A 26,142-nucleotide genomic window follows, 5' to 3' on the forward strand; every position below is an offset into this window, starting at 1 on the left:
TCAGCGAGCCGGTCTCAGGATAGAGGACCACCTGGGCAAATCATCGGACCAACGCCGCGTTATAGATCGTATCTGAATCAGTCCCACAGCAGTGCCTGTCCCAATCACCTCGCTGAAATTGTTAAGTTCCGTATACTTGATCCGGCGCTTCACCACATTCCAACCCCAACTCTTCGCGATGTGCAAAATACTGTCGCTGGTAACACCGACAACGGCGCTCGGGGAGTCGGGAACAACGATTGTGTAATTTGTCACCTTATCGATATGCAGTTTAGAAACACCAAGAAATCCGCAAGTGCTGAATTGGTCTATGTTTTCATGTCGAACGCTGTCGAGGTGCAGCGTGATGCCAAATCCTGCTTCGCTAGCTTGTCTACTCCAGGATGCGACTCCTGCGTAGTTGGTCCCGATCTTGGCACGTCCTGTGCCTCTCGTCGCCGCGCGATCGAAATCGTCGAGGATCAAAGCTTTCACGGGAGCAGAGTCGGCCTGCGACCCTAGAGCTGTTAGGAAGACATAAACACAGAAGGTGCATTCTTCTGGGAATCCGGGCATGAGTGTTGGACTGGTGGCGAGCAACAGTGGACCGCAATACATGCTCCAACCCGAGTTGACGGGAGGGACATAGGTCGCGTTGACCGCGACTGCCATACGAATGGCCCTGATGAACATTTCGGTCGGCACTTCTGGTAGGCTAAGCACTCTTGCAGAGTATTGAAAACGCAAGGCGTTATAAACTGGTCGAAAGATTGATATGCCCCCAGGAGTACCCGTTTGTCGAAAGGCCCCGAGGCCTTCGAATGCTTGTTGGCCATAGTTGAGACCAGCGGCAAGACCATGAGCACGAATATTCGGGTCTTGAACAATCTGCAGTAAAGTCCATCGTCCAGTGGACTTTCGGTAAGTTGCCTGCACATGGCCATTATCTGCATGTTTTCGTTTATTTCAGTGCGAGCAAGCAAACCAAAACGTCGACTAGACCGGCTTACATTGGTGCGAGAATAAGTCTTTTGGGCTTGACCAATCGATATCCGCCATCGGCAAAGGTGGCCAAGACGACATTTCTGCTCAAACGCCCTTCCTATCGGTTAGTCTGAAGCAATTGCGCGTGTGATCATCTGATGTCGGTAACGACAAGCTCGTTCAGCGCGAGGTTTTCAAAATGTAAATGAGTAGACAAGCTCAGCGGGCACCTTTGAGGTTTGGCCATTGAGTTGTGTAGAGCTTCGACACGAGATTATGTGCAACGGTCTCCTTTACTTATTTGCGCACTTCATTGATACGTGCAACGGCCCCACTTCTTCGTACATATATGTGATGCTGCATTCACGATGAATTCAGGCGCACTTGCAGACGTGTCAGAACACTAAGCCTTGCATGCTATGTATCGTAGTCATGACAGACCCAGCACAATCGTGGTCGCTTATCGTTCCTCTCCCCTTTCCCAAGGTCGTGGAGACTACGCTGGGACCTTGGTCTCTCCCAAGAGCCTCAACTGCACATTTGTCAGAAGAAGAATAGCGTCAAAAGTCGGGGCTCATGTGCAGCCAAAGGACCTCATCATTCGTAGCGATTGCAATCCCCTAGAACGCGATAGGACAACACATCAGGCACATGCATGTCCTAGCTTCCGCCAGGTCGTACACACCGTTCGTGCGACGTCCAAAATCGGGCGGAAGTGTGCGGGGACCAATAATCTTTGATCGGAGGCTGTTCCGCAAGGCGAGATTGGTGGACTTAAGCATTCCAGGAGTAATCGAATCAGTTCTGTCAGCAAGAAATGAAATTGCTGAAGAACAGGAACGTAATTCTGTATGCTACTCCATGAAAGTTGCCACCATTGTTTGCCAATGCCCATGATATTAGATCTGCCCGTATATGTACCCGAGATAGCGCCTGCATAATGCCTTAGTCTGTTCAGTCGTGTCATGAGCATTTGCATGGTCTTGTCTGGAGCTTGAAAGCAGTTGAATTTGGAGATATCATCTTCGTTGTCGCGTCGTCGAGACAGAATTTGATGGTTGCTGGGCTGGACCTCGACATACTGACATCAAGATCCCGAGAACCGAGGAGATGTTATCACAGTCAACAATAGCAGGAAGCCGCTCTGGCATGTCGTATGGCCGTGTATTTATGAATGGGTGAAGTGCCATGATCCAGGGCGGCTGAAGCCGCGCTCTGACTGCCTGCGAAATTTCAGCTGCCGTTCCCCCAGTGGACGGACCACAAACGTGAATGAAAATTGCAGACATCGTTGTTGCACTGCAGATATTCCAAAGACCACAGTACTTATCAGTTCGAGGTCGCATGATCATCGTATCCTGTAGGTAGAACGATATAATGCACAATCACCGTAAAAGAAGTCGTCCTGATGACGCGCGCGACTCGAACCAGCTCGGCGTAGGTAGCACATTAGCACTATTGAGGAATGAACGAGCACAGGATGGTGAGGACCGGGCGAATGGTGAGTTTGCCTTCGACGTCCAGGCAACGCCATGGCTGACTTGAACGTAGGAAGTGGCAGATCTGCAGAGAACGATGAAGGTGATTGGCAAATCGCCGAAAGCAAGCGAGCGAAGAAAAAACGCCGCCGACAGGATGGAGCCAACGACGACAATCGGAATGAAAGGAAGAACGACAACAGCGAGAGCACTGGGAACTCCGGCAACTATCCCGCCATCACCCATTCGGCCAACGCACGCCTACAGAGCTTCGTGAAGGTGTCTGATTTGCAGAATCTCGTGTTATATCTGCTTGCCGATGGCACCGCGCCGCAATGGTGTTCTGTTAGGCATCACCACAACTTTCGAAAGGTCGTAGTTGTGATGGTACCCGGTCTAGAAGCTGGCATGTTTGATGGAAAGATCTCTGTCGACGCAGATGCCGCCGCTCATTCTGCCGCATACGAGGATCAAGAACCGCCCCCGGAAGACTCCCGAAACAGATCAAATGTGACGCCGGACGATTACTACCCAAAACGACTCAAGAAAGATCGCTTACCAGACCCTTTGCAACCTCTGGCGGATCTATTCGACCATCTATGGCCAATCAAGGCACCCGGAGATGATAAATTCGGTAAGATACATTCGCCCTTGGCGGGCATGCTCTCTGCTCCGGTGCCCAAATCCAAGGAAGACAAGCAGACGAAAGGACCACAAGCCCCGTCAGAAGGGAAGAACTGGCAAAACCGTCGTACAATTATCACTGAGCTATTGGCGACGACCGATCAGTTAGCCGACGCGGGTTTTCCATTACATCCGGCACATACGGGAAACGACAAAGCTAGGGCAGCTTTGGAGGCTGCAAGTCGCACAGCTTCCAAGAAGACGAGCGCAGACGGCTGGATCGACTTCCCTGGCATTGCGAACCTCGCCGAGGGCAGCGCTCGCGAAGAGAACATCCAAAAAGGCTCGGTGACTGTTGGGCGAAAAGTTTTAACCATGGACTGTGAGATGTGCCTCGTGTCGCCACCAGGCGAGACACAGGTCTTCCGTCTGACGCGAGCAACCGTCGTCGATTGGAATGGAGAAGTTGTTTTCGACAAATTAGTCAAGCCGACTGAGCCGATCACCGACTATCTCACACCATATTCTGGCATCACGGCCGCCAAGTTGGAGGGTGTCACAACTACACTGGCCGACATTCAAAAAGATCTCATCGAATTGATCACACCTCAGACCATCCTCGTCGGCCACTCTCTAGACAGTGATCTCAACGCTTTACAGATGACCTTCCCATTCATCATCGATACCACTCTTCTATACCCACATCCGCGAGGACCTCCTCTCAAGTCATCCTTGAAATGGCTTGCACAGAAGTACCTCAGCCGCGAGATTCAAAAAGGCCATGGTTCAACCGGACATGACAGCGTTGAAGATGCGCGCGCAACCCTTGATCTTGTGAAGCAGAAATGCGAAAAGGGCAAGGCTTGGGGTACACCCGACGCACACTCTGAAAGCATCTTCACACGATTGGGTCGCCACCACCGTCCACGACGTGACAAATTACATCCTCATGCCGATGAAGAGCCTCGACTAGGCGCCGTCGTAGACTGGGGTGATCCCCGACGTGGCTATGGCTCAGCTGCGGGAGTCGTTATTGGAGCAGAATCCGACGCAGAAGTGGTCGCTGGAATGTGCCGCGCCATCAAAGGCGACGCGATAACTCCAGCATCGAACGAAACTCCTACTACTGGCTCGGACGTACCTCCCGGAGGCTGCGACTTCATCTGGGCGCGACTCCGCGAACTCGAAGCTCACCGCGGCTGGTGGAATCGCACCAAGGCCGCGGACACCGAAACACTCCGCAGCCAAGCCACAACCAACATGACCACAGTCCCACTCTCGACGCCTCTCACCGCGCTCACAGCTCACCTCACCGCGATCCACGCCGCGCTGCCGCCAGCCTCGGTGTTGATCGTGTACAGCGGGACGGGCGATCCGCGGCCGTTGGCACGCATGCAGGAGCTGCAGAAGCGGTTCAAGGAGGAGTACAAGGTGAAGAAATGGGACGATTTGAGCGTGCGATGGACGGATGTGGAGGAGAGAAAGTTGCGCGCGGCGTGTGAGGTCGCGAGAAAGGGCATCGGCTTTATCACGGTGACGTGAAAGATGTGGAGGGCCCTGAGCTCGCTCGTGTGCGACTAATGCTTTGGTTGCGATAATCGCTCAAGGTCATCAATACGCCATAATGTCAGCAACGGGTAATGAGCTGTGTGCCCTGTCGCTCTTTACGATGGCATTTGTTTTGCTCGTCACTCAAATGTAGAGAGACAACGAAGCGTTCGTTGGCCTGCGAGTCCTGGCAAAATGCCGAGTCATCATCCACGGAAAGTTGAGATGCACGAGCATAGAATATCACAGTTCGTATTCAACGCAATTCAGCAGTCCTGACAGCGGCAGATATATATAACGCAATGCATCGTGTGTGAACATTTCTTCTTAATGCTGGTGACAATTGTGCATGTGCTCATAAGATGCCGTCCATCAAGCGAGTCAAAGTTGAATGGCACATACTCCCAAACTCCCAAATTCAGCACAGCCCTGTACATGATCTCATACCTAGCTATGCTCGTCCTACTACAGGCCCCTTCGCCTGGATAGTGTGACGATATGACATGGGAACTCCGTCGTCGTGATTTTCATACTCAACTCAAGCTCCGTCAAGGTGCTGGTCGCAATAAGAAAAGAAATCGGCATATGCGGAAGTGTTGGAGCATCGTCCCCACAAGTGCCGCAAGGCCTATCAACGGGAGAACTTCTTCATGAAAGCATCCAAGCTATCCGCCTCAAATTGCAGATGCGGATGGTCTTGAACAGCTTGAGCCGCGGTATCTTTATGCCCGAGCTTTCGGAGTGCTTTGTCAACGTGCTCGCGTGGCACCATCATACCGGACTCAGAACACTTCGCTTTCGTGCGAAGCTCTGAGCACAATTGATCGAGATCGAACTTGCCATCCTGGAAGTCCGGGTTGTTTTGAAGTTGCGACCTGTGGGAAACGATCATGTTAGAATATTTGCTCAAAAACACAGCAATTTGGGGAGAACTGTACCAAATCTTGTTGCAACTGATAAACTTTCCGTCAACAGACGTAGCGCTTTCATCGCCGTCCCGCGCCTTCTCCATTTCGGCGATAAGACTCTTACTTGACGGCGCCCCGGCTGCGTTCGTTTGTGTGGCGACGGGTGACGCTTTCGTTTGCTGAGGCGATTGGAGGATTCCAAACAGCGAACTGGGCGAATTGTAGTCAACTGGCGCGGAGTAAAGTGCATCATCAAAGAATCCACCTGTGAAATCTCCAGCACCAACAATCGCTGCTTGGCTTTCGCGATAGTCTCCGAACAACACCGGGTCGAAGCCAGCCGTTGAAGGTACACTGTAGTCAATAGTTCCAAAATTTGATGTCGAGCTGATTGGGCCAGTCGGAAGCGTGTTTGGACTATCACTGTTATACGAAGACAGAGCAGAGTTTTGTGGAGAAGCGAATATAGTGGTAGTCAAGCTTTTGTTCCTTGCCGACGGAGCGTCATTGTACGGCTCCGGCGACGTTTCGCATGAGCTGCTCGTGATACCGTTAGCATTCCATTGACTGTTAGAGCTAGCGCTGGGGGATGTGGTGTCGCTAGCATTGCTGTCTCCATTGAATTGGAACACGCGGTTCAGACCTGCAGTCGAGTCACCGCCGTTGTCTGCCGTGTACGTTCTCGCATTGCCCAAATCAGAGTTGGATTGGGTGTTGGAGAAATATGCATCGAGATTGGCACTCTTGAGCAGTCCAGGAGAGAACAAGTCGGTCAAAGTATTGGTCGGAAACAGGTTAGGAAGTTCGTGTGCATTATTTGAGCCGTATACTGGTAAATTTGACCCGCTCCCAGGCGAAAGCGAGGCTCCATTATTTGATATATCCGGAGGGCTCAATGATTGTGCCGCCTGGCTTCCGTGCCCAGATTGAGCTCGAGGTTGAGAAAAGGAGCTTTCTGAGAGTGACCGCGATGTGGGATTTTGCTGCTCAATGGTCGAATGTAGATTACCGGGAGGTCTGAGTGCTCCAATTTTGTTTTCATCAGTCTGTGATCCGAATTGAGCGAAATCAAACTGGAAATTATCGCTTAGCGATCCAGAAAGACTGTGATGCTGCGAGTGAGACACAGATGATGATGGCGATCGCTTGATTGTGCCCTGGAGCGATAGTCGTTTCTTGTATTCCCGCAACTCTGCTTGCTGTCGTTCGATTTGAGCTTTGAGTACACCATTCTCATGCCGGTTAGCCTCGCTGGCCTTTTCCAGCTCCGCAACTTTTATCTCAAGATCTTTGACGTGCTTTTCTTTGCGCTCACGGAATGCGCGTTGCGCAGCTCGATTCTGCGCCTTGCGTTTCTGAAAACTGTTAGTGACATGTCTTTGGCGATCCAGAATATTATGATTGGCTCACTGTGGTAGGCTCATTGGTAAGTGGCTTACGGCCAGGCTTCTTTGTGCTCCTCTCTCCTTCTTGCAGTTCTTGCCTTTTGGGGTCAGAAGCATCACCGGAGTCATCCTCGGTCGACATCTTTCGCTTTTGATCACCATTCGTGGTCTTTTGATTACCAGAGCCATCGCGCCCGGGAAGTGCTCCAATGAGATCATCACCAAACTCCGTGTCGTCGAAATCGAAGCTTTCATCGCCATCCAGGAAATCAAGTTCAGGAGTGAAATCGACATCGAAAGAATCGAATGTGGCGTTATGCTGGCCCGTGTAGAGGCCGTCTTCGCCAAGGGTAGCCATTTGACGAGGCGACGTTGTTTTTGGTGCGATTGAGTTTGGACCTGCCGCGATGGCAAACTTAGAGGGGGGGTTGGCTTGTGAGTGCAAGGCAGCCGCAAGCAAATCTTGTTGGTTGCGAGTGAGGTATGGCTGAGCTGATACCGCAGACTGCTGGAGCTCACCAGCCATAGGAATTCAGCTCGGTTGGGTCCAAAATTTTGTTGTAGTGTTGATGCCAGTCGAAGCCCATGCAAGAATGAGCCTGTGAGGTGTCGGAATAAGCGTGACCTAGAGGCTGTGGTTTGCTGGTGTCGAATGAAGAATGTCGGGCACGCGCTTATTCGTAGTCCTCGTGGCGCGTCCAACCCAGCCAACAGGTTTTGGTTTCGGCAAGTGAATGGAAGATGTAGTGGAATGTAAGGTGGAGAGAACAATTGAATGTTGCGTGGTAGTAAAGTGATTATAGTGTGGGTGGAGGAGGATCAGGGTCCAAAGGCGAGAAAGCGGCGTAAAACCAAGCGGGCAGCAAGCGGCGGGTGAGACTGCTGATGGTACAGGAGCGAAGAAATGATCGGTTATGTTCCACCTCTCGGCAACCACTGACCGGATGCTGTGATATTGGAGAGATATAGATTCCGATCAGTTTCCTTGGACCTCGCAAGGGAGATTCTTTGTTGTGAGTATACGTGGGTCCTGTGTCTCAGTCACGATCGGACTCTCTTCTCTTGCGGGCAAGTAAAGCTCCGGTTTTCAGGCAACAAGGCAGCACGGGGATAAGAAAGGATAGAACCGGACTGAAAGAAGCTGTCCTTTGAATGCGCGCGACGTCCAAGCTTGAATTGAAGACCCTTGAGTTGTCACCGCGCGAAGGGCAGAACAACAACAGAAAATTTTGAAGGTGAAGCTGATTGATGGCGATGACAGTGACAGATTGCAATGCGTGAATATACGGTGCAGTGCAATACGAATCCCCAGCTGGCCTGGGCAGTATCAACGGTACAGTACAATGCAGCACGACGGGAGCAAAGATCACTGTTGGGGCATGTGGTGGACGATGATGGAAAGATGGATTGGTAATCCAACTTTCGCCTGTGCCCCCTCTCTCCACCTGGGCACCTTCGACTATGGAACAGTCACCCGTGCATGCCCAGCCGTCTGCACGGTTAGTGAGGCTGATTTTCCTTCTAGAATCACCTCGGGACAGGACATGCCCATGTAGGCAGTCTCGCACGCCGCGAAGAGTCCAGATCATGTGAATGGCATGGCATGTGTTTCGGAATGCGGCTGTACCAATCGTCGCCAGTCAACGTCTCGTTACAGTGCACGACCATTCCCAAATATATACTATGGCATATATGTGCGCACTTTGCCGCAGCCTTCACACCAGGCATTCGAGGTTGAAGTGGCAACAGACATCGGATAGCATCCCGACATTTAACAACCAATACAAATCCTTCGTCGCCGTGCTGTACATGCATCATGACTCACAGACCCACGTGTAAGTAGTCAGGCGAGCGTCAGGACGGTGAGTGGTCCCATGCGCCAGACAAAAGCGCTTTTTATATTATCCCGGCAAGGAGGCATGATAGTTTTGTCTGTTCGACAGTGATGGTTATGAGGTTACACACATCACGACATTTCTTGCGCGCCATCCTGACTCGGCAGCGCTATTAGTGATACGTTATTGTGCAAATGCACGCACGCGATGCAAAGATCTGCTACCCTCAGCAGGATAAAGTATTCAGTACTCGCTCGTAGGCAACATGGCGGGGCGGGATGCGGTCGTCGCGAGCAAGCCCCGGCTGAACTCCGGACAGCTAGTCCCGCACATCGTCAGATGCCGACAAGATTATCGGCTTCGTAAGCGTCGCGTTCGTGAGCCATATTTATCGAACATCCAACATGAGCACATTAGCCGATCTTGAGCAGCAGCTTCGTGAGAGCCAAGACGATCTTCAGTCTTGTCGAGAAGCACTCGCCGAGGACCCGGAAGATGCGACGGTGTTGGAGCTGATCCAGGCCCTCGATATTCAAATCGCACAATTCAAACGCGACATTGCCGCTTTATCTTCTGTTTCTCCTGCTGCAGCGACACCGCCTCCACCTCCACCACAGCAACATCATCAAAGCAGATCTGCCGCCGATGTATTGCCGCCGCCTCCACCACCTCCGCCAGGCGCAAGTCTGGACGAGCCGCCGCCTCCACCAGCTGAGGTCACGTCGATCAGCTTCAATGTTGGAGACGTCGTCCTAGCGAAGTTCTCCCAGGACAAGCAATATTATCAGGCGAAAATTATCAGCAAGACTGGAAGTTCTGCCGATCCTGTATACTTCGTACACTTCATTGGCTATCCGGATAAGGAGAATAAACGGAGCCACGAAGTCAGACCAGTTGAGAACAAGAAACGCAAGAACGATGGGACACCTGCTGCCACCACGCCTTCAGTTCGGGTCCCATCGGTACCTGTGCAGAACGGCGCTGTCATATCAGCCGGACCATCCCTGGAACCACCACAGCCAGCGAGGCACGTGCCCAGCATGGTCAGCGATGGACCGACGCGAATGGCGCCCGAGCCGAAGAAGCTGAAGCCGAACAAAAAGTTGGAGAAGGCAGCAAGCAGCTGGCAGAATTTCCGGAAGACTGGTCCGAAAAACCCTGTCTCGGGATTGAGCAAACAGCAACTGAACAGGGATAGCATGTTCCGCACTTCGGATCTGCCTAGTGCAAAAGGTGGGTTATCAAAGCATGAAAGACTGATAAAACAAGAAAGTCGTGTACGTTGACTGACTGATTTCTCCTAGTCGGATTCATGGGTTCCGGCAAGCCGATGCAGAAAGATGCCATGCCCACGTCATGGAAGCCGAAGAAGACCGATTCCTACGAGACTAACGGCGATTGAAATGATGATGGACGGAAATTGGAGACCCTACCCCAGCAGCCATGCAGCCAAAGCTTCGTGAATTATGAAGCTGTCACGTTGGCGCGCTCGCTCACGGGGAAACTGCATGCATGGCCAGATTACGAGGATACGGCACTGACCATTTCTCTGCACAGAGTTGACGCCATTCTCGCCGCTTGAAACCTCACTCGAGTGATGAAAGCTGCGTGAGCTGAATCGTTTTTTTGAGAAGTATCCCTGCCACCCAAATCGACGGCGTACTCCGCTAAAATTGTGCAATAGCTTTAAAACACTTTTTACGAATTCAATAATGCTACTCCGGGCGTGAGCCATGATGCCCAGCCATTCCATCAGGGACTTATCCAGTGCCGTATCGTGACTCCCGTGCTTTTTGGGGGCGATTTATTTCGAGACCCTCACAGCACCACCGCTTCACCTCGCCATGAATCTTGGTGACTAACTTATTGTGAGCTGCCGAATGGGCTCGAAATACTGTAGGCTTTGGTGCCTCATCTGTCAATTTGAGGCTCGATTGCAATGTAGGGCTTTTGACCCTGCTACGGCGAGAAATTTGTCGTCCCCAGAGTGGTTTGCACAGGACGGCGATTAAGAATGCCCCACTTCGGGCTCGCGACCCTCGCCTGTCGAACATGCACGAACAGCGCCATTCCCGTAACCATCCGTGGTGATTGCTGCAAATACATGACGTTGACACGAGGCTGCATAGCCGTGTCGGTGACTGCGACAGATATGTATCAAGCCTCGACCAAAAGGCTGAAGTAGACAAGCAATGGAACTCTTCAATTGTGCATCAGACTTTATGCTCTGTTCAAGCGATTCCCGCAAAGTGATATGGGTCCGGCGCCTCGAAGAAGACCTGGGTGGGCAGCGATTCAAACTTCTCATTTTTAACGCCCGTCAGCCAGCACGCATTTAGATTGATCCAGACGAGCATCCGTTCCAATAGGCCATCGAGTCCCAGGGTGGACATTCCGCCGCGGAGGTTCAGCATCATGTGTACGCCTTCCATATGTGCCTGGAAACGTTCGGTGTCGCCGAAGACGGCTTCGTAGGCGGCCATTTTCGCAACGGCGCCGATCATGGCGTCGGTGATGACTCGGCCAGGCTCGGAGATGGCGGCGATGATTTCGTGGACGGCTCGAGCACGGAGCAGCTCGGCGTTCCTTTTGTTCTCCTTTGTAGGATTGATGACAGCGTAGTGGGATGCTGCCATTAGTAGGACGGCATACATCGTTGCGGGCTCCGTCACTAGGTTCCGATGTCAGCAAGGTTGCATGGCTATGAGACTCAAAAATGACATCTGACGTACTGCACAAAGGGAACCAGACTCGACGAAGAAGCCCTTTTCGTCCCGGGCCGTCTATATCAGGAATGTTGACAGCGATGTTTTGAATGTCTATTTGAATCGATTAAGATCAATTCTATGAGGCTATCGTTACACGCGTGGAAGCTTACAGTGTGCAAATACTGGAGGTAGCCATGGTTGATAGTCTACCGGAAACGTCCAGAATGGATCCTCTGAAGCGCCGCCTGTCGTAGGCAGTCTGGGACTAGGTGCTCGAACAAGAGCTTGAATATGATTCGGCGAGCCCGACGCCTCTGGCTTGTCTGCGTCCTCGGGCGCTGATGGATCCTTGCTCGAGCTCGAAGTGGGTGCAGCTCGTTTTCGTTCAGGTGCTCCTTTTGTCTGCAGTTTCCTTCGAACCGGCAGGGACTCTCGAGGTGTGTATGGTTTCACAGTCCATGGCTGCAGATGCATGTGGCTCCCAGGCGTGCTAGTTTTGGCATGTTGGACTCGTGTGACATGAGCTCGTACAACTCGTTTCGCTGCACCTCTACCTTGAGCAGCCTCTGCACTGGAGATGGGGACAAACACGAAGGGATCTGCGATTACGTGTACTGGCATCGTGATGAAGTGGAAGATGCTCGTCGATAACGTCAATCGGTGATAGCCCCACGCTATCACACCGGCACAGCGATAAGGTTTGTGACCGAATGATACTATGTGAAAGTGAGGGAAATGTTAAGCAGTAGCGCCGGGACAGATGTTCCGAGGCTGGAAATCAAGGTGGGAAACAAAAAGAAGAAGGAAAAAGAAACGGGCCTCGAGATGTTTCGTGATGTCCTCGAGGATTCGTGCTGAGAGCTGCCGCCACTCCTCATCCAAGGCTGTGCTCGCTGCCACGGTCGGTCGGTGAAGCGCGCCACGTTGTCCCGGTGGATAGGCCAGTCGTGCGTGCCGCTAGATGCGAATGAGGATACACAATTGCCGGAAATGGTCAGGAACTGCTCTCCGAGCTGTATGTCATTACCCTCAGGTCCATTTCCCCACCTCCAGCATGAGACACATCCTTTCTTCGGCCTCTTCAGGCGGTCCTCTAGGCCTTTGCTGCGGTATTGTGGACTAATCAACAGAGAAACCTCACTTAGTGAAAGGCCTCACGATGGGTCACTCGGTCAGAAATACATGTACAATAGTTCACATGCTTTCTCCACAAATTTGCAAGTGATCCAGTAAATCCGACCACCCACCTGCAGTACATAGTACCAAGGTAGCCTGCACGAAATCAGGATTGATCACCCCGTGTCGTCGAGTCCGACAAGTCTCGGGCGGAACTTGTGCGGCTTATGGATATGCAGACACTCTGTCGGTTTTATAATGTATGTTATGAGTCCCAAAACGCGATGTGCTTTGTCCATTTCCGCTTGTCCATTTTCGTTCGTCCATTTCCGGAAGGGTGACTACGCATTGTAGCTAGCCGCACTATGCTCCATGACTATCTATGATCTGGATAATTCTTAAACTTTTCTGTCTGAGTGGTCTCGGGTGACACGAGAAATATTCTTGAAAGTGCGGACGATTACCTGGTAGGTCATGGCTCGATGGATGGATGACAACGCGCTGGTCAGTTCCTGATCGTAAGTGTTGCGTGAGAAACTATTCAGCGTGATACATAGGTAGCGACATTTCCTTCTCGATCGAATCAAAATGTGGTCTTCCTGTGAACGTGGTACCGTGAATCACTCTTCGGTCATTATAGACTACCCAGTGACTGACAGATTCTGGCCGAACAAATCTCGATCAGTCCCTCACATCTCAAAACAGATCGCAATGTCCTTACAAGGGAAAGTTACGTTGATCATAGGGGTTGACCTCGACAACGGAGCCCATCGAGCTCAATCATTTGCAAATCAAGGCGCATCATTTGCTCTTCACTACTACTCTACTCATAATCTGGCAAACATCCAACGACTGGGAGCTGGGCTACGTACGCTCTGTCCGAACAGCAGGATCACCTTCCATGAGAGTGATCTTGAGTCAGCCAGTGATATCAAGGCAATGTTCCAAGACGTGGTCGCACACCATGGTGAGATTGAATACGTCAGCACTCCAGATGGCGGTGTTACCACCCGGCCAGAGAGCGTCCCAGCCGGATCGAATCACCACGATATGTTCTGGTACAGAGTCTTCCTTTATCAACAAGCCAAGGCGGCAGAGCGCAGACACGCGGATTTCTTGCTCAACATATCATTGGCAGGCTGAGACTGCTCCGCGACTACAGCAATGATCCTGCAGTCTGAAACCTTGATTCGAAACATTGCCGATCCTGAGCACCAACATCGCACGCTGCGGACCGCATTTTGCCATACCAGTCGCATACAGTACGATCACGGCCAGAGAACCATTTGGATGGAAGGCAGCGACCTCCAAAGTTATGGACAGCCTTTCAGGGTCGGAACACATGCTTCCGAACAATATATGAGCTCCTCCTCATGTTCGGATAGACCTCTTGTTTTTGTATCGTTGGGTTTAGCCTTGAGCCCAGTCGATGAGAAGTGCCAAGGGCGACATAACATTGTCGATGAGAGAGATGGAGTTGCGTGAGGCAAATCTATTGCACTGTGCATGTGTCTGGTCTGTGCACGGCGCGGCGCGTGCCAAATTGGAGGGAATGTGGTGCATCATGACGCCGCTCGTTGACCCTCTACAAATATATACTTCGATGCTGTAGCCATGTCATTCCATTTACCAACCTATTCTGTTCAAGAGTAAATGACGAAACCAGTGCAGATGCATTGCTAATCCTTCTAGCCCTGGTAAGATATGGCAGAGCAAGTGAGCATTGCTGCTCCTTTCCCGGCTCCGCCGCCCTTCTATAAACACTTCTCGAAACAAAATCTTGCGGCACTCAGGCAGTTGCGCAAAGCAGCCAGAGACTCCCGCGATGGGGATAGTGACGGCAATAATGAGCTCGATGTCTCCTCTCTGCCTTCCGAGCTACAATACTTGATACCGCCGGAACCGCCTAAGGACGAGAAGTACATCAGTTTCGGTATCGAAATCGATCGTCATGCGCCCGATACCTCGCTCGAATCAGCAGGCATTGAGCAAGTCTATCTGTCACATCCTTCCGTGCGTTCAGATCCGCAACCACATCTCATAGCGCTCGCGCGATCGCTTCTAGCCAGCTTCCTTTCTCTGGTTGGCATTCTCAGCACGAATCCCGAACTATACCAGGAGAAGACGCAGGATCTGCAGACGCTCATGTACAACATGCACGATCTGATCAACCAATATCGCCCACATCAGGCGCGCGAAACATTGATACTGTTAATGGAAGAGCGGGTAGAGAGGATGAGAAGGGAGATTCAAGGAATTGAAGATGCCAAAGAGAAGGTTAGGACAGTCTTGCAGACGTTGGAGAGGGAAGATTCAACAGTTTCTGGGGAGCGAAATGAGAAGAGCTTCGTCAAGACAGGGACCGATCCCAGCACTGCCGATGCGAAACGAAGGATTGTGCAACTGCAAGCGCTCCGAGCCATAGAGGACGAGCTTGGGTGAGAAATCATCAATGCCAAAAGTAATACGACCGTGTCCGATGACCGATAAGGACAAATCATGATATGCGCTTTGCTGACGAGCGAGTGTATCTCGCTGTCAGAAGTCGTCTCCTCCCACGCCATGAACGAGGAGACGGCGCCAAATTCAATGTATCGCGAACTGCCTTATCAGTGATGGCCCACCAGTGCTGGGTCGAAGTTTGGACCCGCGCTGCTATGTATGACGTGGGGGTGTATGGATTTCGGAGCGCTCGCCAAACCGCTCATGTCCACCTCATAGAGAGGCGCGAAGCCGAAAGAAGCCAGAACACGCGCTCGTGCAATCGATCGCTACCATAATGTGTTGGCGGGACGATGACTCGCTATTGATCATGACTTGTTGTGATCAATTTATTCAACGAACACGATGTTACTGGAGGAAGGAAGTCCATTACCTGGGATTGCACAGACGACTCGATGCCGCGCATTATGCGAGCAGCTGTGCTCACATAGTAAAGCCATACTTCTAATGATAGTGTCAACTTCTCAAGGTTGATTGTAAATATACAACGAATGATCGAAATGACCAAAATAGTATCACACATGTTTGACCAGTGGTGTATAACCGACAACCGGCTTCGATGTCTTCGCCGACGATACAGCCTGCTGCACCAACCGTAATGTTCGCTTAGGCACCCACACCCGGTTACCCAACGCGAAGACACCCGTCAACAATGCCAACGCACCAGCCTGGTGCGCTGCCGCTAGAGGTGTTGGCACTAAGTACCACAACGTCGTGATACCAAGTGCAACCTGCAGACATGCCAGATGCACAACACCCATCATGCCACCACGTGCAGCTTTAGGCAGCGCTGAGCGGACAGCAGGGCTGAAGCGCGAATACGCCCACAAAGCAATGATAGCGGTGAACGTCGTTGTAGCAAGGATCCGGTGGTCAAGCTGAACCAGGACGGGATTCTCCAGAGCGTTGCGCCAGTATAGATCTCGTTGGTCTTCGGTGTGGGAGTAGAACGGGTCAAACATCTCGCGCTTCGGTGGGAGCAGACCCTGGCCCATCCAGGGGAAGTCGTTGTAGATCAGACCGGCATCAAGGCCAGCGACGAGTGCGCCAGACATGGCTGTGATGAACACCAGACCGGAGAGACCAACCAACAAGCGCTTAAATGGCCGAAGTTGAGGGCTTCGCAAAGTCTCTAGCAGCTTTGCACCCTCGATCGGATTCTTGACCAGGTGATTCTCGCGTAGAATGTGCAGGCCATTTGTGAGCATTGTAAGATATGCAATGAACGCTGTGCCGAGATGGGCAGCCAGGCGGTACTGACTGACACGAGGATGCTTGCCTTGTTCGAACAAATCATCCTTGAGACCACTCTTTACCATCCACCATCCAATCACGCCCTGAAAGCAGATGAGACCACAGATTCCAACGAGTCGCCGAGCCATTACCGGCGTGACACGTCGCCTTGCGATGAAGTAAGCTGTTGGCATGAGAAAGGTGATTCCGATCACTCGACCCCACAGCCGGTGTGCCCACTCCATGAAGTATATTTGTTTGAACTCATCCAGATTCATGCGACTGTTCAGCATCTTGAACTCTGGGCTGAGCTTGTATCGCGCAAACTCCTCTTCCCAGATCTGCTCGCTGAGTGGTGGGAATGAACCCGTCACGGGCCTCCATTCTGTGATACTCAAACCCGACTCTGTGAGCCGCGTGAGTCCTCCGAAAATAACAATTCCAAACACGCTAGCCGCAGAGCCGAGCAGCCAATAAGCCACTGATTTCGAATTGGTCTCCGGCCATGAGGATGCCCGGGAGGGATTTGATTTCGTCTTTGATGCGATGTCCTGCGCCAATGCGCCAAGTGGCGATGTCGACGATGCAGATGGTGTAGAAGCTATCGCAGAGCTCTGATTTCTGGTGAACGTAGATAACGTGCGCTGTCGAAAAGCTGAAAGAAATGGTGTTTGTCGTACAGACGTGTAGGCTTTCGGGATGGCTGGTTTCTGGTGCAGACAGCGTCGGCAAATGGGACCGTTGCTGATGAATTTGTCGAGACCAAAGACAAGCCTCGAACGCAGCGGCGCAATACCCAGTGATGCCGCCATCTTGAATTGCCTGTCGTCTCTAACGGCACATTGGAATATGGAAGAGCAACCAGTTGCCGATGGCAATGTGAAGAGGACCTGAATTGAACACAGACCATGCACTCTAATAGTCATGCATTTCGATCTAGATGCAGGGTCATAGACTTCGTACCAACACGATTGGAGAGCTAAAGGTTTTAGTGGCGGTGCCATGATCCGGCCGCTTGGACCCCGACATTCTGGAGTGAACTGCCGTGCAGGCGAAGTTGCGGGAACTGGCTTGTGACTGCATCGTCATTGCTTGTAGATGCGCGAGGCTCCAAGGTTGTTGATGTGGGAGTAAAGCGCCTGATTGTCCGTTTATTGCAGCGTCCCTTTCGTTAGTCCTGTGCTACAAAAATCTCATCGAGGAAGCTTGGTGCCCCTCTGTTACACCACTTGGGTATTCTCCTCAACAGCTCATTCATCGCCAGCGCATGTCTGTCTCTCCGCTGTGGGCGAGGATGAACTGCACAAGGCTGATCAATCCGAGTCACGCCTGCGGGTGACAGGAAGTCGAGAGTTCTCTCTATTGTAATCTCTTACTCATCGACGCTGACAAATAATCGCATCGTTCACCGTCTGGACTTGTCATTGACGCTCGCCTTGGTTTCAGTCACAAGAGACATCACTCGAGTCTTCTGTCGAAAGACTGCCCTGTAGAGCCAATCTACTCACTGAGCTCGCATACAAAACCCGTGGCTGTGCCACCATCAAACACTGCCGAAAATTGAAGTATCGATCCCATATCCACGCACGTCGTAATGGCCTTGGAGGATTCTCCAGAACAAAGGGCTATCGCCTATCCTGATGCACCATCTCTACATGTTTCTCCTCACGGGGTGTCGGGGAACGTGTTAACGGAACCGTACGCCAATGATGCTCCGTCCCTGTTTGGTGAAGATCCCGTCATCGACATCTCAGCCGGTTATGTCGACCTTGGAAATGGCCGGTATCAAGGCATCGTCTCAGATTCGGCATCTGCTCCAACTCTGGGCGCCACGCTAGATCAAGCACGGCAATCGCGAGGACATGCTCTGAACGGTTTCACTCCGTCTGGGACCCCAGGTCTGATTCAAAGAATGCAGAAGAATGCGGATGATCCGTCTTCAGCTTCAGCATCGTCATCTCGTGGCTTGGCTAGACAAGAGTCAACAACTTTGACGACACTGAGTCGGCTTTTTGCTGTCAAGAACGACGTCTCTCCCAATCTGTCCCGCCATCCTTCCGATCAATCGCAGGTAAGAGACGGGGCAGTGTACCACCGCGTTTCCCCACAAACAACGGGACTTCCTGCCTTGCCTAATCACCTCTATACCCGTGGTCTTCTTTCCGGCCAATATTCGGACATCACAATCCATGCCTTTGGTCACCAGTACCGGCTTCATCGCTTGATCCTCGATCAATCTCCATTCTTCGCTGGAGCCTTGAGCGGGTCATGGCTGGAAGCCAAAACGAACGACGTCACGATACGTCCCGATGACATCGATGATGCTATCACTCAAGTTGCGTTTGAATTGGCACTCAGTCGACTTTACGGCCACATTGATACGGCAGGGGAAGAGCAGGATCCTGTTGGAGTGTTCGCTACAGGGTGTTGGCTTGAGGTACCAGCTATGGTAGACTCCGCTGTTGAATCAATATTGAGACAAATGGCATTAGAATCATTGTCTCTGCTCATCAAGCTTGTGACGCGAAATTATTACGGTCGAGCGGGGGACAAGATCTTGGCCAGCGCAAAGTGCATGCTGTGTAGAGATGGCTGGAAAATGCCATTACGCTTTTGGGACGATATTCCGGGAGACGTTGTCCGAGAGATTGTCGGTGGCGACGGATTCTTCGTCAACAATGAATGGGATAGATGGGTACTGACTAAACGTATTTTGGACCGAAGACTCAAAATACAAGCACAAACACAAGGACTCGTCTCATCTCACACTGGCAACAAACTAGCAAAGGCCCCAGATACATGGGGGCTCATGGCTGTCCGATTTGACACTGTTTATCGGCGGAATGGCCACATCAACGGACAAGGCTACCCGGATCATTTGCACAAATGGGTCACTTGCTACACACATCCTGCCGTCGAGCCACTTCTGGTTCTGTTGGATGAAGGTATCCGTTATATTCATCTCGAATTTGAGCAGCTGCAACGTATCCGCAAAGCTCGAGATTGTTTTGGACTGCCTGTCATGTCCGAGGACGTCATTAGTAACGCATTGTGGCAACACATGGAATTGAGGCAGAAAATCATCAATTCCGGCGAGAAAGAGCTAGAAATCGGGTTGAGTGTGCGCTCGCAAAGCGAACGGATCGCAGACTCAGGTGATGGTTCTGCTCCATCTAATGGACTCCTTTCTGGGCAGCGCCCTACCAATAACGACACTGATCCGGAGATCTTGACTACTTTGGATGCCGACATTCCTAGCGGCTCATGGGATGGAAACGGACATCCTCGGAAGTTCTGGATACCAAGCTCTGATTGCAAGATTGTAGTAGGCGGCAATGTTGAGCCCTCCGCGAATTCACCGTACGGCATGGCCGCTCTCACACAAACTGTCCATCCAGAAGACGTGCAATGGATCACAGATTTCTCTGCAACCATATCGGCCACATCAACGTCACGCGTGCCAACGACAAACCACAGCGGTGCCGCTCAGGATGTACCTGCTGCTGTCAAGTATACCCATTTCCCCCCTTTTCGCTTCTCCGTAGAGTTTCCTAACCCTCGCTCTTTGCGGGACAAAAAACGTGTCTACAGTCGAACTGTGTTCTATGCCGGAAGCCTCTGGAACATATATATTCAGAAAGTGGCGACCTCACGAAGCAAGCAGTTAGGAGTCTACCTACACCGCGCTAAGGAACACGATACAATGGATTCACCGGGCAACAGTCCTGCCTTTGTACAAGGGAGCGTAGTCGATCGTATCAGTGCCGTTGAACGAGGTTCAGCGGCAAGAGAAGAGCGTCGCCAGAGGCGGCACCACCAGAGATCACGGCCATTCACATCGGATCGTTTTGTGTTTGTCGACGATGCCGATAGCAGCGGTAGTGCGGGTGATCATGACAGCTCCACAGTTCATACTTCCACGCATCATGAAGCCTCCCGGGATTCTCGCTCGGATCGGAATAGTCGTGGTTACGGCAAGTCGAGCCAGACAGACACGATGCAGACGCCTTCCACGCGGCCGACGGATTCCTATTGGACCAGGTCTTCCGGCACTCTCGACACGTCCGAGTCTGTGTCTGATCAAGACTCCGATCCAAGCGTCGACCAAATACCTACTACTACGGCTGCGCCTCGTGTTCCTGCCCTACCATCCTACATCGATGCGCGACCGACGATCAGGACTTACTTCAAGATTTACAGCCCGTCTCGCGGTGGTAGGATGCTTTCGGTATACGAATCCGCGCCAGACCAATTTAATTTTTCGCAAAGCTGGGGATGGACGAGCAGCAATTTGATGCTCGATGAGGGATTCTCGGGAGAAGAAGAGAACGAGGACGACGCCAAGGAAGGAGGTGGCACTGATGGCGGCAGTGGAAACGTGGGCATGTCGACATCAGCAAAGGCCGGAGGGAAAAGTCGGGCCACGACAGCGAAGAAGGCGGAGGACGGCAATTTGAGGTTCATGGTCGTCATTGGCAACATCTGACGAGGAGACAACATGTATGTGTGACATCATGCTTGTAGTGATGATTTTATGAATTGGCGTGCGAGCCGGATGAGACATATATCGTGCACATGAATCATACTGCGGAACGATGCGCATAAACTCCGCACGATCATCGAGGTACAGATAACGAGACAGCCGCAGATCAGAGTTCGGCGTATAGTCGATCAGAAATGCTTGAAAACGTTGGAATCCGATTCAAGAAAATTCTTGAAACTTGGCAGGCATTTGCTATGTAACGTCCGCATGTGTGTGTGTGTGTGTGTGTGTGTGTCATGCATGAGCGGGCGCGTACAGGACATCAATGACATAGGCTGTAAATCGTGGAAGGATGCGGAGTATTTCATGGAAAGGAGGCGGCGGATGGCCCGGTTCCGCCTTTTCTCAGCTTGCACGTGTCCGTCGACTGTTTGAATCGTGCGATATTATTGATTGCACTCACTCATGTTTGCGGACGGAAAGGAGTCTTGCGTAAGGCCTCGATTAGTTGATCACCACACGGAGGTCTCCGAATCTCACGATCATCATGTATCATCTCGCCCGAGCAATGATTTACTGTGGAAAGATTGTCAATTCCGTAGTACTATCGTACCGTACACATGGGAAATGCTCAGCCACTTGTCAACGTCGTCTCCTGTAGGTCACACGTCATGCCGAGCGTCCGCTGTCGAAATATAGCCGAGTTGAACCAATCCATCGCCGCGTTGCGACGCGCGTGGGCTTGTAGTAGATGCCCATTATTTAGGCTTTTGCGCTGTATTCATGTCAACACTACTCTAAAACATCATTCATTGTCATCACTCTCTTGGGCAGGATTCGTCCTTTGCAGGCTGAGGCTGACACACACTCGTTTCACGTCCAGCTCAGCCGCTACGTTAATATACATCACATCATACACCACTTACCACACTGCTCTACCTCTCTCGCTCGCTTTCGCGCACGCCGTCGTTGTTGAATAGATCTGCGTCCTTATACGCTCACCCCTGTAACATTTGTTAGCCTTCTTCTGTCGCTCCAGGAGTTATTTGCCCGACATGAAGTACGCGCTGTCCGGCGCTCTGGCGTTCGCCCTATCCGCCTCTGCGACTTCAGCCGAAGGTAAGAATCTCGTCGGTGGTCGCCCTCGAAAGTGAAAGCAATTTCGCTGATGCCATGCGTCTGCAGTCGTTGCAGCAGGTCTCGCTCTCGCGGAGCGCGGTGCTCCTGCCAACCAGCCTCATGGCTACGTCCCGCAGACTGTGTCCTGCCCACAGGATCAACCGACAATCCGCAGTGCTGCGACCTTGTCCGACTCCGAACTGTCATGGCTTCAGACTCGCCGCAATGCGACTATCGACCCGATGCGAAACCTGCTTTCGCGCATGAACATCGCCGGTCTTGATACCAATGCCTACATCGACAAGTACAGAAACAATGCGAGTGCGCTGCCGAATATTGGTCTAGCTATGGCAGGTGGTGGATACCGCGCCTTGTTGGTGGGCGCTGGTGTGATCGAGGCATTCGACAGTCGGACGCCCAACTCTACGGCACCGGGCCAATTGGGTGGTCTGCTCCAAGCTACTACTTATCTCTCTGGTCTCTCTGGCGGCGGCTGGCTGGTAGGCTCCTTGTATGCGAACAACTTCACCTCTGTCTACGACATCATCAACCGGGCTTCGAGCAATCCCAAGCAGGCAGGCAACCTCTGGCAATTCGATCAGACCATTTTCGAAGGGCCCGATTCCGACGGCATTCAACTGTTCAGCACGGTTGATTATGCCGGCCAGGTCGTTGGTGCAGTCCAGGGCAAAAAGGACGCCGGATTCGACACCACTATCACAGACTACTGGGGCCGCACGCTCAGTTATCAGCTGATTAACGACACTGATGGTGGTGTCGCATACACTTTCTCTTCGCTCGCCTCGCAGGACTTCATCACGGGTGGTTCTGCGCCGCTTCCTCTGCTTGTCGCCGATGGCCGTACTCCTGGCAAGAATGTCATTTCACTCAATTCGACCATTTTTACTTTCAGTCCTTGGGAGCTTGGATCAGAAGATCCAAATCTGTACGCATTCGCTCCTCTGAAGTATGTTGGTACAAACTTCTCTAATGGCGTTCCTGCAAAATCCGACTCGTGCGTTGTCGGCTTTGACAACTATGGCTACGTTATGGGCACAAGCAGCTCGCTCTTCAACGCAATCTTGACCACCGCCAACTCGACAGCTTCATCTGCCACCGGACTCCTCTCGAACGCGTTCAAATCAGCCATTTCCAGCATCGTTACAGCCATTGGACAGACTGAAGAGGACATTGCTGATTGGCCGAACCCGTTCCGAAACTACCGCAGCGGAAGCAATCGTATTTCGCAATCGGACATGTTGACCCTGGTCGATGGCGGCGAGGACGGTCAGAACATTCCTTTGCACCCACTGATTCAGCCTTACCGACACGTTGACGTAATTTTCGCCGTGGACAACTCTGCTGACACCAACAAATCCTACCCCACCGACCAGTCTGCAGCATACTGGCCAGCTGGTGTTTCCCTTATCGCCACGTACGAGCGCAGCTTAGGGAGCGTTGCGAACGGCACTGCTTTCCCTGCAATTCCGGATGAGAGCACGTTCCTCAACCTTGGTCTTGCCAACCGACCAACGTGAGTTGAGATTCGTGTTCGACACCCTTGACTCTAAACACAAAGTACTAACTTACGTTACTAGATTCTTCGGCTGCAATGCCTCCAACATCACGGGAACCGCGCCTCTGATCGTCTACCTGCCCAGTGAGTTCCGTAGCTTCTTCCTCGCGCTATTCATCCCGCTGACCTTTTGGCTTTTCCACGACAGATGGCCCATACGTCTACAACGCGAACTTCTCAACGTTCGATTTGGACTATTCCGACTCACAACGCGACGCTGTTGTTCGCAATGCCTACAACCTGGCTACTCAAGGCAATAGCTCCCTCGATGCTAACTGGCCCGCGTGCGTTGGCTGCGCCATTCTCAGTCGTAGCATGACCCGCACTGGCACACAAGTGCCGCAGATCTGCAACCAATGCTTCGACCGGTACTGCTGGAACGGTACCCGCGATTCGCGCCCGCCGGGCAACTACGTCCCACAAATGAAACTGAAAGAGATCGCGAACGCTGCCGGACGTGTCATGACGGCATCAGTCTCGCTCAGCCTAATCGCTGCCTTTGTGGTCGGAGCGTCACTTCTGTGAAGTGACGATCTTCTCTTCTAAAGTTTCTTGAAATTCCCTTTGCATGACCACAAAATCCGCCTCCAAATATGAGATGACTCGTAGGATAGTCCACAAAAATTAATTTTTCTTAATCCAAACTTCAATTCCTTGCTTAGGTAGCTATTTCATTCATGATAAACTCATATTCAATAAAGTCACGCCGCATCGTTGTTGTGTGCGACTCGATCACCATGGCAGTACAGCTACAGTAGTACCTAGGTAGTACAGTACGACAATCAAGATCACGTGGCATCGCGTCTGTGTCGCGTCTCAACAGATGTTGGTGTAGAATAGCAAGCCAACTCTCTAGCAACCATCCATTCTTATTGTTTTTGCATTTGACAACATTTACAGCTGCCCATTACGAGAAAAGTCATGCCGGAAGCCATAGCGACAACAAAGCGGAAGTTCTACAAGGCTCTCGACGCGTTCACGAACCGCTCCCAAACCTCTCTCGAAGCTCCAGCTGAGGCACGAACGTCATCCACAGCGGGCGCTGCATCATCTCAAGCATTCGACGAAGCACGCGAGAGGGCGCGCAAAAGACTTCGATCGAGCACATCCGCAACATCACTCGCGAGCCTCACTCAGATTGGTTCGACTCTGCAAACATCGAAAGCTCCTCTCACAGTCCGCAGTGTTTCTAAATCAAGCGACAAGACCCAACCTCCTCCCAACTTTTCTCCCTGGTCCCAGGAATTATTCCTTGCGAGGTTACAGAGTTTCAGTAGTGTAAGCAAGTGGCACCCGAAACCTGATTCGGTGAACGAAGTTGTTTGGGCGAAACGGGGATGGTCGTGTGTAGATGTAAATACGGTCGCGTGTCGGGGCGGATGTGACAGGAGAATTTTGGTGGATTTGCACGTGGACTCCAAGGTAGGTGGCTTTTGCAGTCGACGTTTGAAAGCATCTGACAGAAGAAATCAGGTCACATCAGGCGAGGTCGATGACGATGACGATGAAGAGTCCGAGAACCTTACGGCCCTGGAGACGGCTCTCGCGGAGAAGTATCAGAGCTTGGTGGTACAGGGCCATTCAGAATCATGTTTGTGGTTCAAGGCTGGATGCAAGGACGACATTTATCGATTACAAGTCGTGCGCCCGTCAATATGGCAGCCCGAATTGCGGAAACGATTTCTCACACTCCTGGACATTGGCGACGCCATCACTGGTGTTACAATCCAAGCACCAGGAGACGGATCTGCTCGCCTGTTGTTAGACGACTTGCCGATTGCCATCATAAGTCCCAAGGAGAGGTCGAAAACAGCTTCCAAAAAAGCATTAGATTTAGCCCTTTGCGGCTGGCGAGGCTCAGTCGAGTCTGGTAACCAGCTTCTCCACTGCGACGCCTGTTTCCAAAGAATCGGGTTGTGGATGTATCAGCCCGAATACATCGCCTCGCACCGCAGACCTGACGAAGCAGCCGATGGCGACGAAATCACTACTTCCGAAGATCACTCCGGCTTAGACATTGTCGAACTGCATCGGGAACATTGCCCCTGGCGTAGCGCCGACTCGCAGTGTGCCACAGGTAGTCTCCACGGTCTTAACGCGAGCCAAATCCTGCAAAAAATCGCGACCACATGCGCGCGGGATCATCGCAGGAGATCCGATGACAAATCACGACATGTTGCTGCAGCACAGGATGACGAACGAGATAATGACCATGCTTCGGCCAGCGAAAGACCAGCTGTGTCACGAGAGGAAGTGGCAAGGCAAGATAAGGAGCGCGAATCGCGTCTAAGGAAATTGAAAAACTTGTTCAATATCAAGCGGAGAGCTCCCAAGGCTGCTACATCGAAGTCGGCGGTATGAGAATGCTTGAGGCATGGATATGACTACACCATCACATAGTACGGCTTGCTGGACTCGGATCTATTGGCGGATAACGTAATAGCTGCCACAGCAACGAATACAATCCACAACATGGAAAGATATCATGTTGCGAAGAGATTACTCCGCGTCTGGGTAAGCGGCACTTTTCACATCAAAACTCAAGAATACGTGAACAGTATATCATTAGTCCGAATCTCCTCCCGTAACGAACGTAAATCATTATAGAAACTCTTCTTTCCGTGCCGCAACCGACCAGCAGGATATAAGGCTGTCATCTTCGCG

At 51.8% G+C, this 26,142-nt stretch overlaps 12 protein-coding genes across 12 annotated transcripts; 7 read left to right on the forward strand and 5 right to left on the reverse strand.

Annotated features, from left to right (window-relative positions):
• On the reverse strand, window positions 1-1,062 carry K489DRAFT_388240 (branched-chain-amino-acid aminotransferase 5; the record flags this gene model as incomplete). The annotated part of the gene is made up of 2 exons (XM_033606399.1): window positions 1-926; window positions 990-1,062. The coding sequence occupies 2 exons, from the start codon at window positions 1,060-1,062 to the stop codon at window positions 1-3; spliced, it is 999 nt and encodes a 332-aa protein (XP_033460487.1).
• Window positions 1,063-2,237: 1,175 nt separating this feature from the next.
• K489DRAFT_355483 (uncharacterized protein) lies at window positions 2,238-5,077 on the forward strand. The gene is made up of 2 exons (XM_033602522.1): window positions 2,238-2,464; window positions 2,515-5,077. Exons 1-2 carry the CDS (start codon window positions 2,341-2,343, stop codon window positions 4,605-4,607), a joined length of 2,217 nt encoding a protein of 738 aa, XP_033460488.1. The 5' UTR covers window positions 2,238-2,340; the 3' UTR covers window positions 4,608-5,077.
• Window positions 5,078-5,244: 167 nt separating this feature from the next.
• On the reverse strand, window positions 5,245-7,432 carry K489DRAFT_318571 (PAP1-domain-containing protein; the record flags this gene model as incomplete). Its single annotated transcript, XM_033601332.1, has 4 exons — window positions 5,245-5,488; window positions 5,552-6,412; window positions 6,488-6,876; window positions 6,932-7,432. 4 exons carry the CDS (start codon window positions 7,430-7,432, stop codon window positions 5,245-5,247), a joined length of 1,995 nt encoding a protein of 664 aa, XP_033460489.1.
• A 1,502-nt stretch (window positions 7,433-8,934) lies between these two features.
• On the forward strand, window positions 8,935-10,098 carry K489DRAFT_196523 (uncharacterized protein). Its single transcript, XM_033599570.1, has one exon. It carries the CDS (start codon window positions 9,146-9,148, stop codon window positions 10,025-10,027), a length of 882 nt encoding a protein of 293 aa, XP_033460490.1. The 5' UTR covers window positions 8,935-9,145; the 3' UTR covers window positions 10,028-10,098.
• A 255-nt stretch (window positions 10,099-10,353) lies between these two features.
• On the reverse strand, window positions 10,354-10,884 carry K489DRAFT_196534 (uncharacterized protein). The gene has a single exon (XM_033599571.1). It carries the CDS (start codon window positions 10,793-10,795, stop codon window positions 10,502-10,504), a length of 294 nt encoding a protein of 97 aa, XP_033460491.1. The 5' UTR covers window positions 10,796-10,884; the 3' UTR covers window positions 10,354-10,501.
• Window positions 10,885-10,972: 88 nt separating this feature from the next.
• On the reverse strand, window positions 10,973-12,070 carry K489DRAFT_369812 (uncharacterized protein; the record flags this gene model as incomplete). The annotated part of the gene is made up of 3 exons (XM_033603079.1): window positions 10,973-11,412; window positions 11,474-11,560; window positions 11,620-12,070. 3 exons carry the CDS (start codon window positions 12,068-12,070, stop codon window positions 10,973-10,975), a joined length of 978 nt encoding a protein of 325 aa, XP_033460492.1.
• Window positions 12,071-13,276: 1,206 nt separating this feature from the next.
• K489DRAFT_430863 (uncharacterized protein) lies at window positions 13,277-14,003 on the forward strand (the record flags this gene model as incomplete). The annotated part of the gene is made up of 1 exon (XM_033608426.1): window positions 13,277-14,003. The coding sequence occupies one exon, from the start codon at window positions 13,277-13,279 to the stop codon at window positions 13,706-13,708; it is 432 nt and encodes a 143-aa protein (XP_033460493.1). The 3' UTR covers window positions 13,709-14,003.
• A 266-nt stretch (window positions 14,004-14,269) lies between these two features.
• K489DRAFT_400787 (MED7-domain-containing protein) lies at window positions 14,270-15,193 on the forward strand (the record flags this gene model as incomplete). The annotated part of the gene is made up of 1 exon (XM_033607005.1): window positions 14,270-15,193. The coding sequence occupies one exon, from the start codon at window positions 14,270-14,272 to the stop codon at window positions 15,005-15,007; it is 738 nt and encodes a 245-aa protein (XP_033460494.1). The 3' UTR covers window positions 15,008-15,193.
• Window positions 15,194-15,233: 40 nt separating this feature from the next.
• On the reverse strand, window positions 15,234-17,212 carry K489DRAFT_379451 (COX15-CtaA-domain-containing protein). The gene has a single exon (XM_033604651.1). The coding sequence runs from the start codon at window positions 17,110-17,112 to the stop codon at window positions 15,583-15,585; it is 1,530 nt and encodes a 509-aa protein (XP_033460495.1). The 5' UTR covers window positions 17,113-17,212; the 3' UTR covers window positions 15,234-15,582.
• A 212-nt stretch (window positions 17,213-17,424) lies between these two features.
• Window positions 17,425-21,001, forward strand: K489DRAFT_379452 (uncharacterized protein). The gene has a single exon (XM_033604652.1). It carries the CDS (start codon window positions 17,895-17,897, stop codon window positions 20,784-20,786), a length of 2,892 nt encoding a protein of 963 aa, XP_033460496.1. The 5' UTR covers window positions 17,425-17,894; the 3' UTR covers window positions 20,787-21,001.
• Window positions 21,002-21,575: 574 nt separating this feature from the next.
• On the forward strand, window positions 21,576-24,064 carry K489DRAFT_379453 (uncharacterized protein). Its single transcript, XM_033604653.1, has 4 exons — window positions 21,576-21,902; window positions 21,969-23,436; window positions 23,501-23,562; window positions 23,627-24,064. The coding sequence occupies exons 1-4, from the start codon at window positions 21,839-21,841 to the stop codon at window positions 24,001-24,003; spliced, it is 1,971 nt and encodes a 656-aa protein (XP_033460497.1). The 5' UTR covers window positions 21,576-21,838; the 3' UTR covers window positions 24,004-24,064.
• Window positions 24,065-24,399: 335 nt separating this feature from the next.
• On the forward strand, window positions 24,400-25,806 carry K489DRAFT_305203 (zf-C3HC-domain-containing protein; the record flags this gene model as incomplete). Its single annotated transcript, XM_033600529.1, has 2 exons — window positions 24,400-24,900; window positions 24,952-25,806. Coding segments are annotated over 2 exons (1,356 nt in total), but the record flags the coding sequence as incomplete, so codon positions are not given.
• Window positions 25,807-26,142: the final 336 nt, after the last annotated feature.

Source organism: Dissoconium aciculare, assembly GCF_010015565.1.
Source record: "Dissoconium aciculare CBS 342.82 unplaced genomic scaffold K489scaffold_5, whole genome shotgun sequence".
Classification (NCBI taxonomy): Eukaryota; Fungi; Ascomycota; class Dothideomycetes; order Mycosphaerellales; family Dissoconiaceae; genus Dissoconium; species Dissoconium aciculare.